The sequence below is a fragment of the Carassius carassius genome, chromosome 8 (assembly GCF_963082965.1).
Source record: "Carassius carassius chromosome 8, fCarCar2.1, whole genome shotgun sequence".
In the NCBI taxonomy this organism is placed as follows: domain Eukaryota; kingdom Metazoa; phylum Chordata; class Actinopteri; order Cypriniformes; family Cyprinidae; genus Carassius; species Carassius carassius.
This window is the reverse complement of record NC_081762.1, coordinates 15,517,591-15,532,525: the sequence shown is the minus strand read 5'-3', so window position 1 is coordinate 15,532,525 and position 14,935 is coordinate 15,517,591. Positions and strand designations below refer to the sequence as shown.

Sequence of the window (14,935 nt, the reverse complement as noted above, 5' to 3'; positions counted from 1 at the left end):
TACCAGTTTTTTTGTCTACTGCTGTGTCCTGGCATTAAACCGAAAACAGTATGCTAGTATGCTATTCATATAAACTACATATCCCATTCTGCACTAGCCATCTGTCACGTGAGTCCAACAGCGAAACATGGCACCTGTCTAGCACTGCAAGAACTGAATCGCCGTTTGACAGAAGCAGCCTATAGGATACATCGCGCTTACTGCTCAGTGTTTTCAGTTCAGCGATGCAGAAAATCAAGTCATTGATGGCCCGTCAGGTGGGTTATTTCTCATCTTACACCAGCCTGCATCTTGATTTCATTGAAGGATCCGGAAGCTTTTTAAATAAGCTAGTCTGCTAGCTTAAACACTAATAAACTGAAAAACAGCTTATGTTTTCTTGAGATCGGCACATTTACTCATGTTATCATAGCGATTTTAATCAGTGCATTTGGAATAATTAACGAAAATGTCTGAATGACAAATAAAAAGATAGATAAATAAAAAGGTGATGGTAAGCAGAGCTTTTGATAATAATTAATAGTTTATTATGCTCAGATGTACGTAATCAATAAACAAACTCAAAGAAACTCGGTTATAAATAGGCCTAGACATTAAGACTATAAACGTTGGCTGTGTGTTAAAATTATTTTGTCATTGTGCAATATGGGATTATTTCTCATATTTATGGTTATTTTTCTATACGGATTATACAATATTTTTTTCTTGCGTTTTAGGAATCTTCAAGTCTTGGGGCTGTGATCAGTTGAAGTTTAATTACACAACATAAATGGAACCCCAGGCAAATTTGTTAGATTTATGTTAATCTATAGTGAAGTTTTCTCTCTTGCAAGGGTCTGAATACTGAATACGCCCGCCCCTGACTAACTTGTAGTATAATTTTTTTTGTGGTTACTGAAACATTTAAACCGCTTATTGTAACATAATCTGCTCACAAGTAAAAAGAATGCATACTTTTTGTTTATGGCTTCCAGCCAGGGGTCTGGGGACCTCTAGGGGGGCGCAATGGAGTTCTAGGGCTTCTGTGTAAAATGTAATAAAAAATTACAAAATAAGATTAAACCGAATTATATAACGATCATTTAATTCAAATAAATAAAAATGTAAACTGGTAATAAATAAATCCAACAGTACAGTACATTATTAAAACAAAACAATGTAATTTAAAAATAAACTAGCCCAAATAACATTTCACATGTATTTATAACAGTATAAATTGGGTCTTTAATAAACACTTTTTTTTGAGTCCCTTGCATGAAGAATGTCACATTTGGAGGTCCACTGCATTTGAAATATTGAAAACTCTTGCTTTAAGGATCCCAACTCCCCCATCCACATATATGGCTGCCTAATATTTATAGTTTACTATTTATTTTCTCTGCCAGGGTTTGAAGAGTCCCCAGGAGAGTGTGGTTGACATGAGTCCTGTGGAGAGCTTCAGGACCCCCAGCAAGGTGACTCTACTGTTTCTGCATTAAGCTTTCACACTTGTTAATGGTTGATTTATTACAGTTTAGGTCTGAATTACATGATAACTTTGAATGTTTACATAACCTTAGTTTTATCCTCCTTAATCATAGTGCGGAAGAGGTAAAATATGAATATTTTAATAAATGCGTCTTATGTTGAGCTTTGTGAAATTACATTTCAGCTATATTCCCAAGTGACATTTTTAAATGTAGGAGAGAGTATAAAAAAGTGAATCAGACTTTAGCTGAGCTTCAGTGCAGCAGTGCCACTGAGTTGTATTATGACCTTCATTCAGTGAGATAGATGTACGTTGGTCATGGTCCAGTGCATTGGTTTCTAGCGCTACCTTAGAGGTCCATAAAATCAGCAGGACCTTTCTGTGATTAAACCCCTTATAGATCTTCTGGCTGTAGGTTTCTAAGGTAATTTTAGTGCTCTCAACAGCAGCTCTGATATTTTTTGCCGACACTTTTTACTTTTAATCCCTGGTTATTGCAGACATAAATAACCCAAATCAAGGAGACTCATTCCCACCGGCAGAGAGTGTTTGTTGTTTTTTTTTGTTATTTGTTATTTATTTAATTATATATTTTTTCTTATGTTACATGTACTTCAGAAAATGATTTTCAGAACCATCTGGCTTAGATCCTGGTGGGATTTTTTTCTCAGCACTTTTGAAAGTTTCCTGAAACGACTGAAGCAGTGAGAACGCTCTGTCCATAGTGTGTACATGAAATGACAGATTAGCCCTCAAAATAGTGACCATGAATGAGGATAATGTGCAGGAAACATAGATTTGTTGTCTAGTCTTTGTCTGCAGATGATCATTTTCTTGAAAGTTAAAGTTTTGGGGGGAGCATCCTGTTTTTTGACAGTTTCTTTTTAAAAGTAAACAAGACATTGTTCAGTTCAAGGCATCACGAGAAGGATTTTGAAAGAATTTTCTTTCTTTGTTTGTTTGCTAACATTTTTACGTATGGTTTTTAGCAAATGTTATTGTATTTTATATATTAGAGGGAGAAAAAGATATAATATATAGCTTATGTTTACAGGAATCAACACATTAAAACTTGAGAGGAGATGAACATTTTTGATGATGTTTGATGTCAGGCGCTGAGTTTTATGTAATGGACTATATATCTGATTTTTGATTCGTTCTTGTTGATTATGTCAGATGAAGCAAATGAGGTTCAGATGTTGCTTTTATATTATGTTTTAATTCATGTGTTGTTTTGCAGTGTCACAAGCCAAATGGCCAGTGACTCATTTTGGGACTTGCGTGCTTGACAATTGTCCCGTCAGCTCCGCTTGTATGGCTTTGTAATTTTCCCTGAAAAATGTTTTGGAATTTTAACTTGTCAAATGTCAAATACCAGGATATTAACTATGGAAAAACGTTATTTTGGGATGTTTCGAGTGGCGGGAACCCTTTTTTCCCATGCACAGTCTTCCGTGTCCTCTAGATGGCACTATAATCACATAATTAAGGCCTTATCAAGCAGTCTTGAAAGCCTCTTGAAGAATTGCTGTACAGATTAATGAACATTTATACAGTTTATTTACGTCATTAGAGTAATGTCGTCATTGGCTTCATCATATTAAGCAGAGCATATTGTAATATGTCGGATATTATTCATAAGATGACTCATTCCTAAGCGTGGGTTTTCTTTTGGAGGTTACAACCACATATAAATTCCTAATCAGCAACTATTTTCTCCCTCCCATCTTATGCATATTGCAGCCTGGAAGATTTAGATCATTTGAATGGAGTCTGTTATTTGTAGAGATCTCGCAAATAAAAGCTGGAGCAGGTACAGTGTATTATTTCAAAGTAGTGTGGGTCGGGTTCACGCATGTCTTGCAGCAGATCTGACATCAGCAGCAGCTGTCTGTCTCCTCTGTCTCATCTCAGTCAATGTGAACAACTGCTCATTGCTATTCTTAATATGATTGTAAATCACACTCTCTTCTGCATTTGATCAGCATCATTCAGTAACCCTTCAGTTCGCTCATCTTAAGATTTGATTGATGTATAGCACGTTGAGTCACACTTTTATATGCAAACAGACTCGCTTTCTTCTCCGTCTGTGCGCAGGGAATAAAAGGACGGGAGGTGTTAATTTTGGTAAACACTGGCAGTCTACATGGGATGGAAAGATAATTTAACAAAGGCTGGGCGATCATTTTAATTAGTGTGGCAGAGTTTTTGTTTTATTTTCCAAGTGACCATTTGGGTGGGAAATTATTGATGTTTTCAGTCTCATCTGATCAAATCGTGGACTTTATTCATACATAATTTGTTGCAATACTTTACATCCTCACCTAAATTGTTGCTATTTAAGAAAGCTAATTAAAAGTGCTGTCACATATACTTTTCATTCTATTGACTTCGATTTATATGAATGCAAATGCTGGAGACCGGAAACGCAAACTCGTGCAAAGAAGTTTCGCATTCTGCTGAATGTCAGAATTCATATCACACATTTATGTTACATGATGAGTGGGGAAGAAATTAATTAAAAAACTGCAGAAAAGTGGAGTGATGTACAAATTAAAAATGTAAATTAAAAAAGTGATGAGCGCGATATGTATGTTTGAAATTTTTTCACAAATGTTACATCCCTAATAATATTTTTAAAGCTAAAGCAAACTCCAAAACCTATGCAACCAACACACACACACACACACACACACACACACACACACACACACACCTAATGGTATTATATACTTTGTGAATATTGTAAAATCGCATTTTTTGAACAACTTTTGGCCTTTCAGGATGTTAAGCAGCTTTTAGTAAATCAATAAATCAAATTTGACCCAGAAATATGTGACATTTTCTAAGATTTAGGCCCTCAAACATATTGTTCTGTAACCTCCTGGGAACTATCTCTCCTACAGAGTGGATTTTTTCCTCTCAAGCAGGGTATACACACACATTCACATGCCCACACATACTAACTAAGGGTATATAAATATATTTATGTATTCCTCCAAGGGGGAAAAACAAGCTGTTATTTTCTACTAAAACTCTTCAAGTCACCAAAACCACTGCAGCATTTTCTTAAACACCGGTAGCACTGAAACAAATGGTTTGCTATGATGAGGTTGGAATGCATTTTCTTTGATAGATGATAAATTATTCTATACTCTACAGTAGCTTAAAGTTATAAAATAAGCAAGTTATTTGCAAGTGTTAATTAAAAACAGTGAAAGGGACCAACTTGGGTGTAGTTGTGTCCCAAAGTAGTTCTTCATCTCCTTTTACTTATTGTGTTACTCCCAAAAATATTGTAATAATAATTATACTTTTATTTTAATTAATTATTATTGTTTTAATAACTATTTGAATTTCAACTCAACTTTTAATATTTAAAGTAATTATGAAATTAATACATTTGTAAAATTTGACCCTTGGTTAAAAGTAGGGTGGGAGGTTCTGTTTAAATTTAAATAGCTATTGAAGGCAGTTTGGGTAGTGGAAATGTCCAACATAATATAAATTATAACCTAATTAACTTTTCAGCATATTGCTATCTTAAAATTATTAGAAGAAAAAAAGTTAAATTGATCAATTTTAATGAAATTTTTTTTATTTTTTTTTTTTTATGAAGGTTCTTAAAAATTACTGTAATGGCCAAAAAAACATTATCATAATTAAAGAATTAGGTAAATATTGTTAATTTTGTCCCTTTTTATAAGCACATGTGACAATATATTGATGACCTCAAAGCTATTAGACTTTGACTAACATTTTCAAATGTCAAGTTTTGATTTCAAGGTGTCTTTAAGGCCTAATTGTAAATAGTGAGCCCCAGGATTTAGTCTTTTGTTCTTGCTGTGCGCGTACCAGTGGAGAATGACTCATACCACCCCACCCCCTGTGGATGCTGATGCCGGTGCCGTCCCTCAATGAGTTTACCCACGCTCTCTCTCAGTGATGCCTACATCAGACTGCACTGCATCCATGCCGCATCGTGTGTCTTTGAGGAGATTATAGGCTTTCAGGCTAAAATCCTTAGCTTTTATCTCAATGACATCAAATTGCAGCCTTTATAGGAAGATCTAACATATATTACATCATATGTGTCCACCTCTGAATTCTTTCAGTAGTGTCAAACATGAATAAGTGGTTTATTGATTTGGAATGCTTTCTGTGAATTTGGCTGATGGCAGAAATTAAAGGCTTTTTAAATGTTGCCTCCAAGTTTGCTCTCGTAATTCAGTATGGCTTAGTAATTTTATCTCAGTCTTGGTTTTGGAGCTGTTTTAACCACATTGCATCACGTCATGCAAATCATGCGTAATGAGCCTCTCAGCACCCCTCTTCAAAGAAAAGTGGACGACTTTGTTTCTTCAAGCTGTTTTGAGTGAAATTGAGACTCCTGTACCGATCCTCATTAAGGTTCATGAAGGGTGTTCCTCAGGGATGGGTTCTAAGACCACTTAATCTTTGCACTCGGCTTGGCTATAAGCCCAGATTTGAAAAAATAATCAATGTTCAACTCTCTTTTTTAGCTCTGCGGCAATCTTCCCCATGATGGTGTTCCAGAAGTAGTGAGATTTCCCTGCCAATAATCATTCTCATTTATTTTTCTCCCCACAGGAGGAGCTGAGGGAACTGAGAGAACAACCCACTGATCCACAGGCAGAACAGGAAATCATTGATAGAATAGAGGAAGTGTACTTTTCCAGTGACTCCTTTGACATGGTGCAATACGAGCTTGAGGTGTGTGTTTGAGAATATCCTCATGTGTTCTTATTGTCTCACATGTCACTTGCAGAATCTGTAAGATGTTTAGCATTTTTAAAATACGAAAGAGATTTTTTTTTGTCACACCTTTCTTTGGTGACACACTATATACTATGGGCCTTTCCCAAATGGCACCCTAAACCCTCCCAGTCTTCTTCGAAGTCTGCACTTTCGAGACATAATGCTGCTTTGACTGTCGGGTAGAAGTCTGCTGTGTAGCTTTTGCTCCAGTACGGTCTCGGCAGAAGTGTGGATCGAGGGTGCATAACAGCCACAAAGGGGGCGCTTGCAAGCATCCTTCTGAGTGCTTAAATGACAAATGGGACACCCTACGGTCACGTGGACTTAACGGACATGTGCATGCGGCGGCCTTTGTAAGTCTGTTAGGCCACAAGTGCACATGAAGTGTTCCATTTGGGACAGGGCCTATATACGTACACACACACGCATACATACAAACACATACGCTACCGGTCAAAAGTTTGGGATCAGTAAGACTTGTAATTACATAAAAACATAAAAAATCGTTGTGATCCCAAACTTTTGACCAGTAGTGTATATGTATACACAGCCAGGGGTTTTCGCACAGGTGGCAGCCAACAATGATTGATGGATTATACACATACTGCAAATGCGAAATCTCACTAGATTTGGTGGTGCCTTGCAAAATCTGCATGCATTGAATGAAAATACAGCCAAGAGTAAAATAACTATTCTTACTGGAGTCCAGACTTTTAAGTTTTCATTGTTTCTCTGTTTATGCACAGGGCTTTGGGTATTATTTGTTTATTCCTCTATAATAAAGTTGGGCTGCCTCTCAAGTAAAAGTTTGTTTGAGCTGTTCAGCTGCTGTTGTTTATGGACATTTTCAGAGCTGGAGATGATTTGGCCATGCCTGTGTGAGGGATATCTGCCACACTGTTCAAACTTATATATATAATACCATCAGAATAAAAGAAAAAAGATTTTTCTTTTTCTATATGTTTGCCCAACAGAAACTCCCTCCGGATTTGAACCTTCTTGAGCTTGAGGAGTACAGAGATAAGCTGAAGAGACAACAAGCAGCCGTAAGTACCACATTCAGAGAAGTCTATAAAAGAAACTTCACTCTTCAAATGATGCTAGAAGCAGCCTTTTGTGACATACATGATATCGCTGATTCTTTTGCATCATAACTGCTACTGTTTTGTTGGTAGCACTTTATTTTACAGTCCTGTTCCTCATGTACATACTATGTACTTATTATAGTAATTACAATAACAATGTAATAACTAGGTACTAACCCTGAACCTACCCCTAAACCTAACCCTACCCCATGTAGTTACCTTGTATTACCAGAACTTTCTTAGATAAAAACACTTTAAGTACACTATAAGTACATGTTAGTACACGTACTGTAAAATAAAGTGCAACCGTTTTGTTTATGACGTGACTTTGTGACTTGACACGATTATTATTTTTTTTATATCTCAAAACTCAATCAGACTAAAGTCAATACATAATACTTTTTAATAAAACCTGTTAACATTTAAACAGTAAAAAATAATGAAATTAGTTTTGGAAATACTTTTCAAAACGTTTCTTGTTTTTAATATTGATAACACTGATGAAGGGAAATGAAGGAACAAATGTTGGTATTCTTATTATTATTAAATTTGAATTTCGAATATTCTTCAAATTTAAAATAAAAATTCACATTCTAATGCAAAAACGTTGCATTTGTCTTATCAGTGGCACACACAAGATGCAATAATGATGTAGGTGTCATTGCATTTTAATGCTATTTTTTTGCCTATCCACTTGAAGCCACTGGATTTGGCACCGCTATGTTGTTCATTCAAAATATTGGCGAAAATATTTAACATCACTGTGGAGATGTTGTTTACGTCAAAACTGAAACCAAGCTGTTCACGCAGAATGCATATTTATCACATTTTCTTATATATGGTCAACAATTATATATGATTTATAATCAGTATTTTAAACATTATGCACTATTTTCAAAGATAGTAATGTTAGTTTATTGCTTTGAAGAAACACGCATTAGTAATATTTTGCTCAGTGCGCCCTCTTGTGGCCCCAGCAGAGATGCAAAAAGATTTTTTCCCCAACTGAAGTTATGCCTTTAAATTCGAATATAATTCTTAATATCTATAATATTTAAATACAAAATTCAAATTCAGTTTTTGAGCCATTTTGACAGCCCTAATTATTATATTATTTTTTGCACATATTAGACCAAGCAATTGTTTTTTTTTTTACAAAAAATACGAAAAATAAATAAATACAAGTACGTGTACTTTTTTATATATTGAAGTGTTAAGGGTTTTTCAGGCACTTTAAATAATAATAATGAAAAAAGTGCAACACTAATTTCTGATCATGTCTTTTTTTTTTTTTTTTTTTTTAGTATTTAATCTTTTCCATGACCAAAAAGTCAAGGGAATTATTAATCCTGTTTTCTGACTCATTTCTTAGCTTGTATCTCATTCTGGTACAAACGTCCCAGTTTTATTAGTGTTTTTACAACTTCCCAGTATGTGGTGTAGCATGCTTGTGAGTGCGTGAGTACATTCTGTCTTGATCCAGGGTGATTCACAGTTCACTGCTGGCTGCAGCCTTAGAAAAAGAGGAATGTCAACCTCTGTCTTTGTTGTTTCTTGCTTAAGATGCTTGCTTATGCACAGCTGTCCTATCGGCTTTAGGGTGAAAGATGAGGTCCTCTGGATCCTTGGGGGTACCCAGTGACTCAGTCTGATGCTATCTGTTGTGGCCGGCCATGGGTAGACCGTTTGCTGGCACCAGCGGCCCTGGGGTCACCAGGGTCTTGACAGACAGCTGCAGGCATCAGAGGAGGAGCTGTGTGAGGCGAAGTTCCTGCTGAATGCCATTAATTCTCACGCTCACATTTTGTGGTATTTTATTCATGATTTATGCAAGCTCCTCCAGTGTCATTTACATAAGAGAATGTGGCCTTATTGACAGTAATGATGTGTTTTCTCGCTCAGCCCATCTGAAATGATTTTGGAGTTGGCTCTCTCTGGAATGCCCATGTGCACAGTCTCTGAATGTGTCTTTGGCAGATGTAGGCTATTGTGGATTCGATGGGTCAGTGGGAGAGAAATCCATCTGGTCTATTGGAGGTGGCAGCCTTTTCTTCTGCTAACATGCAGCTCTGACACTTCTTTGGCAGGAACTCATCACTGAGCTAATTGCTTGTCTGCGGTGCAAGTGTGTTTCAGAATAAGCCAGGAAGAAGTTTTCAGTACTGATAATATTCTCACCAGTTGTTTCCCACTAGGATTTGTTGCTGAATTGGGCTGACTAACTTTTAAGTACTGTTTTTATATGAAAAGAATTAATAAATATTTTGGATATATGGAAATCCATAGATTTTCAAAACCGGTTAAGATATTGTTCATGGAAGCATATGTGTAGCAATATTCAATTTGGAATGTAATATGCAAAAGGACAATGCAATATGTAAAATGGCAATGCATTTCTGTATTTACATTTACATTTTCCAATACATGTGTGCAACGTTTGGAGCAAAATTAAAATTAAATTACATAATTTTCATTTGCCATTTCATACACTAGTTTTAATATGTAAAATGAATAAAAATTTAAATGCTTTTTAAGTTGCAAAATTAAAATGAAAATGTATTACAGAAATTATTAGATGTGTTTAACTTGTTAAAAAAAAATTGTGGCAAAATTATAATTTACATTTTATTTTTCTTAATTGCATTTACACTCACAGTCAAGACATTCATTCATTTCATTCAGTGTCCCGCAGTGAATGTAGCAAAATTCAATGTGCACAATTGAAAATGCATTCCGAGCCGATCACGTCTCCGCCCCCTCCCTCCATGTCAATCACTGCGTGAACAAGGCGGGGCTTGCAATAGGTCAAGAGACTTAAGACTCAAGAATATTCAAGTGAGAGAACATGGACAAGACCATTGTACGTGTACGTTTTGATCATTTTGGTTTATGCAGCACGAATTATGTGCCCGGCTACATCTGAATCAAATATTATGCTAATTAACAGTGAGCGGTGGTTTCAGACATTACAGTGTCACACTCGCGCTGACTCTTATTCTGCCTGAAAGAATGAAAAGGCCGAGCTGAAGGCGATGCCGATTCGATCAATCAGATGAAAGCAGCGTTTCAGCACCGCCCACAAGTGCGAATGAAATATTAAAGCCATAAACCGAAATTATCAAAACGTACACGGGCCAATGGTCTTGTCCATGTTCTCTCACTTGAATCCTCTTCTTGAGTCTTGAGTCTCTTGACCTTCTGCAAGCCCTGCCTTGTTCACGCAGTGATTGACATGGCGGGAGGGGGCGGAGACGTGATTGGCTCGGAATGCATTTTCAATGTGCACATTGAATTTTGCTACATTCATTGCGGGACACTGAATGAAAATGCAATCGTAAGTGTCTTGACTGTGAGTGTAAATGCAATTAAGAAAAATAGCATTTGAATGATAATTTTGCCACAGTTTTTGCTTGAACATGTTAAACACATCTAATCATTTCTGTAATACATTTTCATTTTAATTTAACTTATAAAGCGTTAAAATTTGTATTCATTTTACATATTAAAGCTAGTGTATAAAATGGAAAATGAAAATTATGTAATTTAATTTAAAATGTAAATGTAAATACAGAAATGCATTGTCATTTTACATATTGCATTGTCCTTTTGCATATTACATTCCAAATTGAATATTGCTACCCATATACTTTCATAATTGTTTTTTAGTCAGTAAGAAAATAATAATACTAATCCCAAGCTGTGAATGGTATTTATGTTGCTGGACCACAATGTATTTTCAGAAACAATTGTTCCCAGGCTGCCACACCAAAATCACACTGCTGGTTGCTGTTAGGATGAAGTCGTGTGAGAAATGTTTGAAAGTGACAATTTTTACACTTGTACACTTCTGGAATTTAATCAATGATTGGTTTATGAACTGGAATTAGTTTTTTTAACATTGCCCAAACTTCACCTTGAACAACACAGTAGGGCACAAAAGCATTCAAGTGATTAAGTCTTAAATGCATGCTTTTAAATAAGCCTTCTATTGTTTGTTGTATCTGGCAATGAATGTCAATCGATTCTCTTGAAACATAAACAAAACCGTATTGACCAGGGCCCAACAGATATATCTTGTTTACTGGCCTTTGTGTTTACTCCACTACTGTCTAATGGAGTTTTTCTTTTCAGTCCTAATTAAATGTAATGCTGTTTTAGCTGATTAGATGAATACGGAGAAGTCTTTTCTTGTATTCATTAGCTAAAAGGAACAATATTAATTTTAATTTTATTAATATTCGTTTGTGTCCTTAGGAAAGATTGTTGTAATTGGAAAATAAGCTGGAATTGTAAGTTAGTCTGAATTTGAACGTAGGTCCTCCGTGCTGTAATTTGGATTTGTAGAACCAGCGGTAGAGAAAATTGCAGGCTGTTTACTGCTCTGGTGCAAGCACTGGTTAATAGATTTTTAATTAGAGTTATTACCCATGCAGGAATCACTCACAGTTGGCTGCTGGAAGGCATACAGAGAGAGTCTTGTGCCTCGCTGATGGACAGCTTTGCTTGTCATCGTGTTCGGCGAAGTCAGACAGAGTGTGTTGACCACCTGTTTTTAAAGTCTCTGTCTTTTAGTTTTTGGAAACAGCACACCGGAAGGCTCCTCACAGCTTGTTTCTTCATTCTGGCATCGATCCGCCCTGTGGCTTCTTTTCCAAAAATGAATGACCAATAGGTGGCGCAGTGAGCTTTGTGAAAATCACAGGCTCTCCTTCTGGGTCGAGGTCTCCTTTGGTCATCTTTGCACAATGAGAAAATGCCTCTATTCAATCCCTGGCTAAATTGCAGGTTTGCTTGGCATTAATAACACTGTATCTTTCCATTTTTACCGCTTGTGATTTTAATAATCAGTTAGAAAATTGCGGCTTAAAAGGATAGTTCACCCAAAAATGGCAATTGTGTGATTTATCCACATTCATATCAATTTTAAACCTGTGTACAATGCGATTTTAGTACCACTGAGATACTATTAATTTTTTTATCAACCGTATGAATTGGATTTTCTTCAGTTTTCATTTTAATTTGTCTTTTTTTTCCTTTTTTATAACTTTAGTTTTTAGTGTGTCTGTAGTTTTTATTAATTTTATTTCAGTTTTAGTTGTATATTAGTACTATTTTGTTTTCATTTCAAATTTGTCTTTTTTTCATGTGTTTTTATTCATTTTATTTCAGTTTTAGTTATATTAGTATATCAAGTTAAACAATGAAAATGAGGTTGAATTTGATTTTCTGTTTTCATTTAAAATAATTTTTAAAGTGTCTGTAGTTTTTTTATTATTGGTTTTGTTTCAGTTTTAGTTGTTAGTACATCGTTAAACAATGAAAATTAGAAATGTTTTCTTGAAAGCTATCTGTAATACAATATTTCTAATTATTTAAAGTAACTATTTGTATGGTTTCTTCTATTTTATGTAACATTAATATTCCTGACCTGTTTCTTTCATCTTTGGAAACACAAACTAGTATTTATAAAAAAAAATAATAATAAAAAATATCTATATAAATAATTTATTTTTATGTCTATACAAGTCAGCAGGGTCTAATGTTGTTTTGGACCCCTAACTTAACTTTCATTGTATGGCTTTTTGAAGAAAATTATTGCTTTAAGAATCAAGTGCTGATGCATATGTAAGAGCAAGTTGAGGTGCTCTTGAAAATGTCTCTTTCAGTTGTCTTTATCACCACACACACACACACACACACACACACGCAACCCAGCGCTCTCCTGCCAGTCGGTCTCAGCTTTTCGCACAGTGAGATCTGCTAACATACGCCGCTGCTCAGCTGAGTCTGCCATCTGTTCAGCTCTCACTCGACACACCAACACTTCACTGCCGTCCTGCCTCTGGTTCCTGACAGCCCCACCAGGTGACGCACAGATCGATCGAAGCGTGCCTCAGTATGCCTTATATTTATGGCTTGTCCTTCCATGGAGCCATTATTACCGACTGAATGTTTGAGTACCCCAAAAAAACAATTCCTATATTGTTACAGAGTCATTGTTGCAGATGTGGAAGAAATGAAAGTTAAAAATAGACTTCAATTCCATTTTAAGGTCTCAAGTTCTTCTTTTTACTACCTTTAAAGCCTTAGCTAAATGCCGCAAATGATTAAAAAGAGGTGTTAAATGCACAAAGCTTGGACATGTTGAACAGATGTTAACCTTTAGCTTGTGTTCTCATCTTACAGGTATCTAAAAGAGTGGCGGACCTCATTTTGGAGAAACAGCCTTCCTATGTTAAGGTAAGCAGTGTGTCACATCCGGAAATCAATGTATGACTTCCAGATTGTTCCTTTTTCATCAAGGTTAGGGAAACAATTTGGTATTTACAGTAGTTATGATAGGTTTTTGTGGTAATCAACATTATATTTTCACTTGCTCCTCCATTTCTTTAAAAATAATAACAATAATAATAATCTGGGTTACATTTACAGTGTAAGAGAATGGGAACAGTCCATAAATGTTAGAATACTAACTGTCTCAAAAGTATAGCCAACAAATATGCATGTTAACATGATTTTAGTATGATAAAAGAATCTAATCCTTTATGTGTAAAGTCTTTATGAACCATAATGGAACTTAAAGTCTTGATTGGAGGCTATAAATGGTCCTAAATCGGAGCAGAATGTCTTAAATCCAAAAGTCATTGGATGGCAAAATAATATCTTCCTCAGTATTTCTGTTTTCCACTGCAAATATCTCAACATCGTTAAATGAAGATATTTTTATTTGATGCAGAATGATCATATGAAGTCTTGTTTTCTGAGAATTTGAACAAAATCAAGTGAATTTGTTTAGAACAATACCAAGTATTTGTGAGTGGAGTATAAAAACGTTTTCCTTTTGAATTAAGTTGATTTTTTTTTTTGCCTCCAAAAATGGTCCTCATTCAATTCCATTGTAAGTGCCTCATCAGGACCTTGACCATTTTTTTATGATGACTATAACAGCATCCTAGTTTCCTTGGTGATTAAACCGTGAAACTCTCTAAATATGTATTTGTTAAAATAAGATTTGTGCAGTGTGTTTTGAAGATGAAGCTGAAGATGCGGTGTGATTTATTTTTTTTTATCTCAAATGAGTATTTCCATGCAATTTGGGATCAAAGTGGAAATAAGAAAGTGGGAAGACTGAGCCAAGGCTCTGTGTCCTCTTCCCTCTGGTCATGTTTCTCTCACATCCTGTTTGTATTGAGGGCTACGATGGTAGAGATAGAAATGCGTTACAGCTATGGAACACACAACAGTGCCTCTACAATACCATTCAAAATGTGGGGTTTTAAGATAAAAAAATAAAAAAATAAATAAATCTTATGATCGCTAAAGCTACATTTGATCAATAATGCATTAATAATATTCTGAAAAACATATTGCAAATTAATTTTTTATGTAGTTTTTTCTTAATATATAAGATGATTTGTTTTCCTGTGATGGCAAGCTGAGTTGCTCCAGTCTTCAATGTTACATGATCTTTCCGAAATCCAGGATTTTTAAAATAGAAATTTAAAGAGAAAAGCATTTTCCTTGCTGAAAATAAGTATTAATAATAATAAAAACACTTACTAACCCTGTTTAAATGATAGTGTATTTAAATTGCTAAAAGTAA

The 14,935-nt window shown here is 35.3% G+C and overlaps 1 protein-coding gene across 4 annotated transcripts in view; it reads left to right on the top strand.

The window, feature by feature from the left end:
• The first annotated feature begins 113 nt into the window (after positions 1-113).
• vps50 (VPS50 EARP/GARPII complex subunit) overlaps positions 114-14,935 on the top strand; it is a 136,599-nt gene continuing 121,777 nt past the window's right edge. For all 4 annotated transcript variants that reach the window (XM_059556447.1, XM_059556446.1, XM_059556448.1 and 1 more), the window contains exons 1-5: positions 114-257; positions 1,386-1,454; positions 6,080-6,202; positions 7,222-7,293; positions 13,519-13,572. In XM_059556447.1, the coding sequence (XP_059412430.1) occupies positions 225-257; positions 1,386-1,454; positions 6,080-6,202; positions 7,222-7,293; positions 13,519-13,572 (351 nt within the window). In that variant the 5' untranslated portion in view covers positions 114-224. The remainder of the gene's footprint in view (positions 258-1,385; positions 1,455-6,079; positions 6,203-7,221; positions 7,294-13,518; positions 13,573-14,935) is intronic.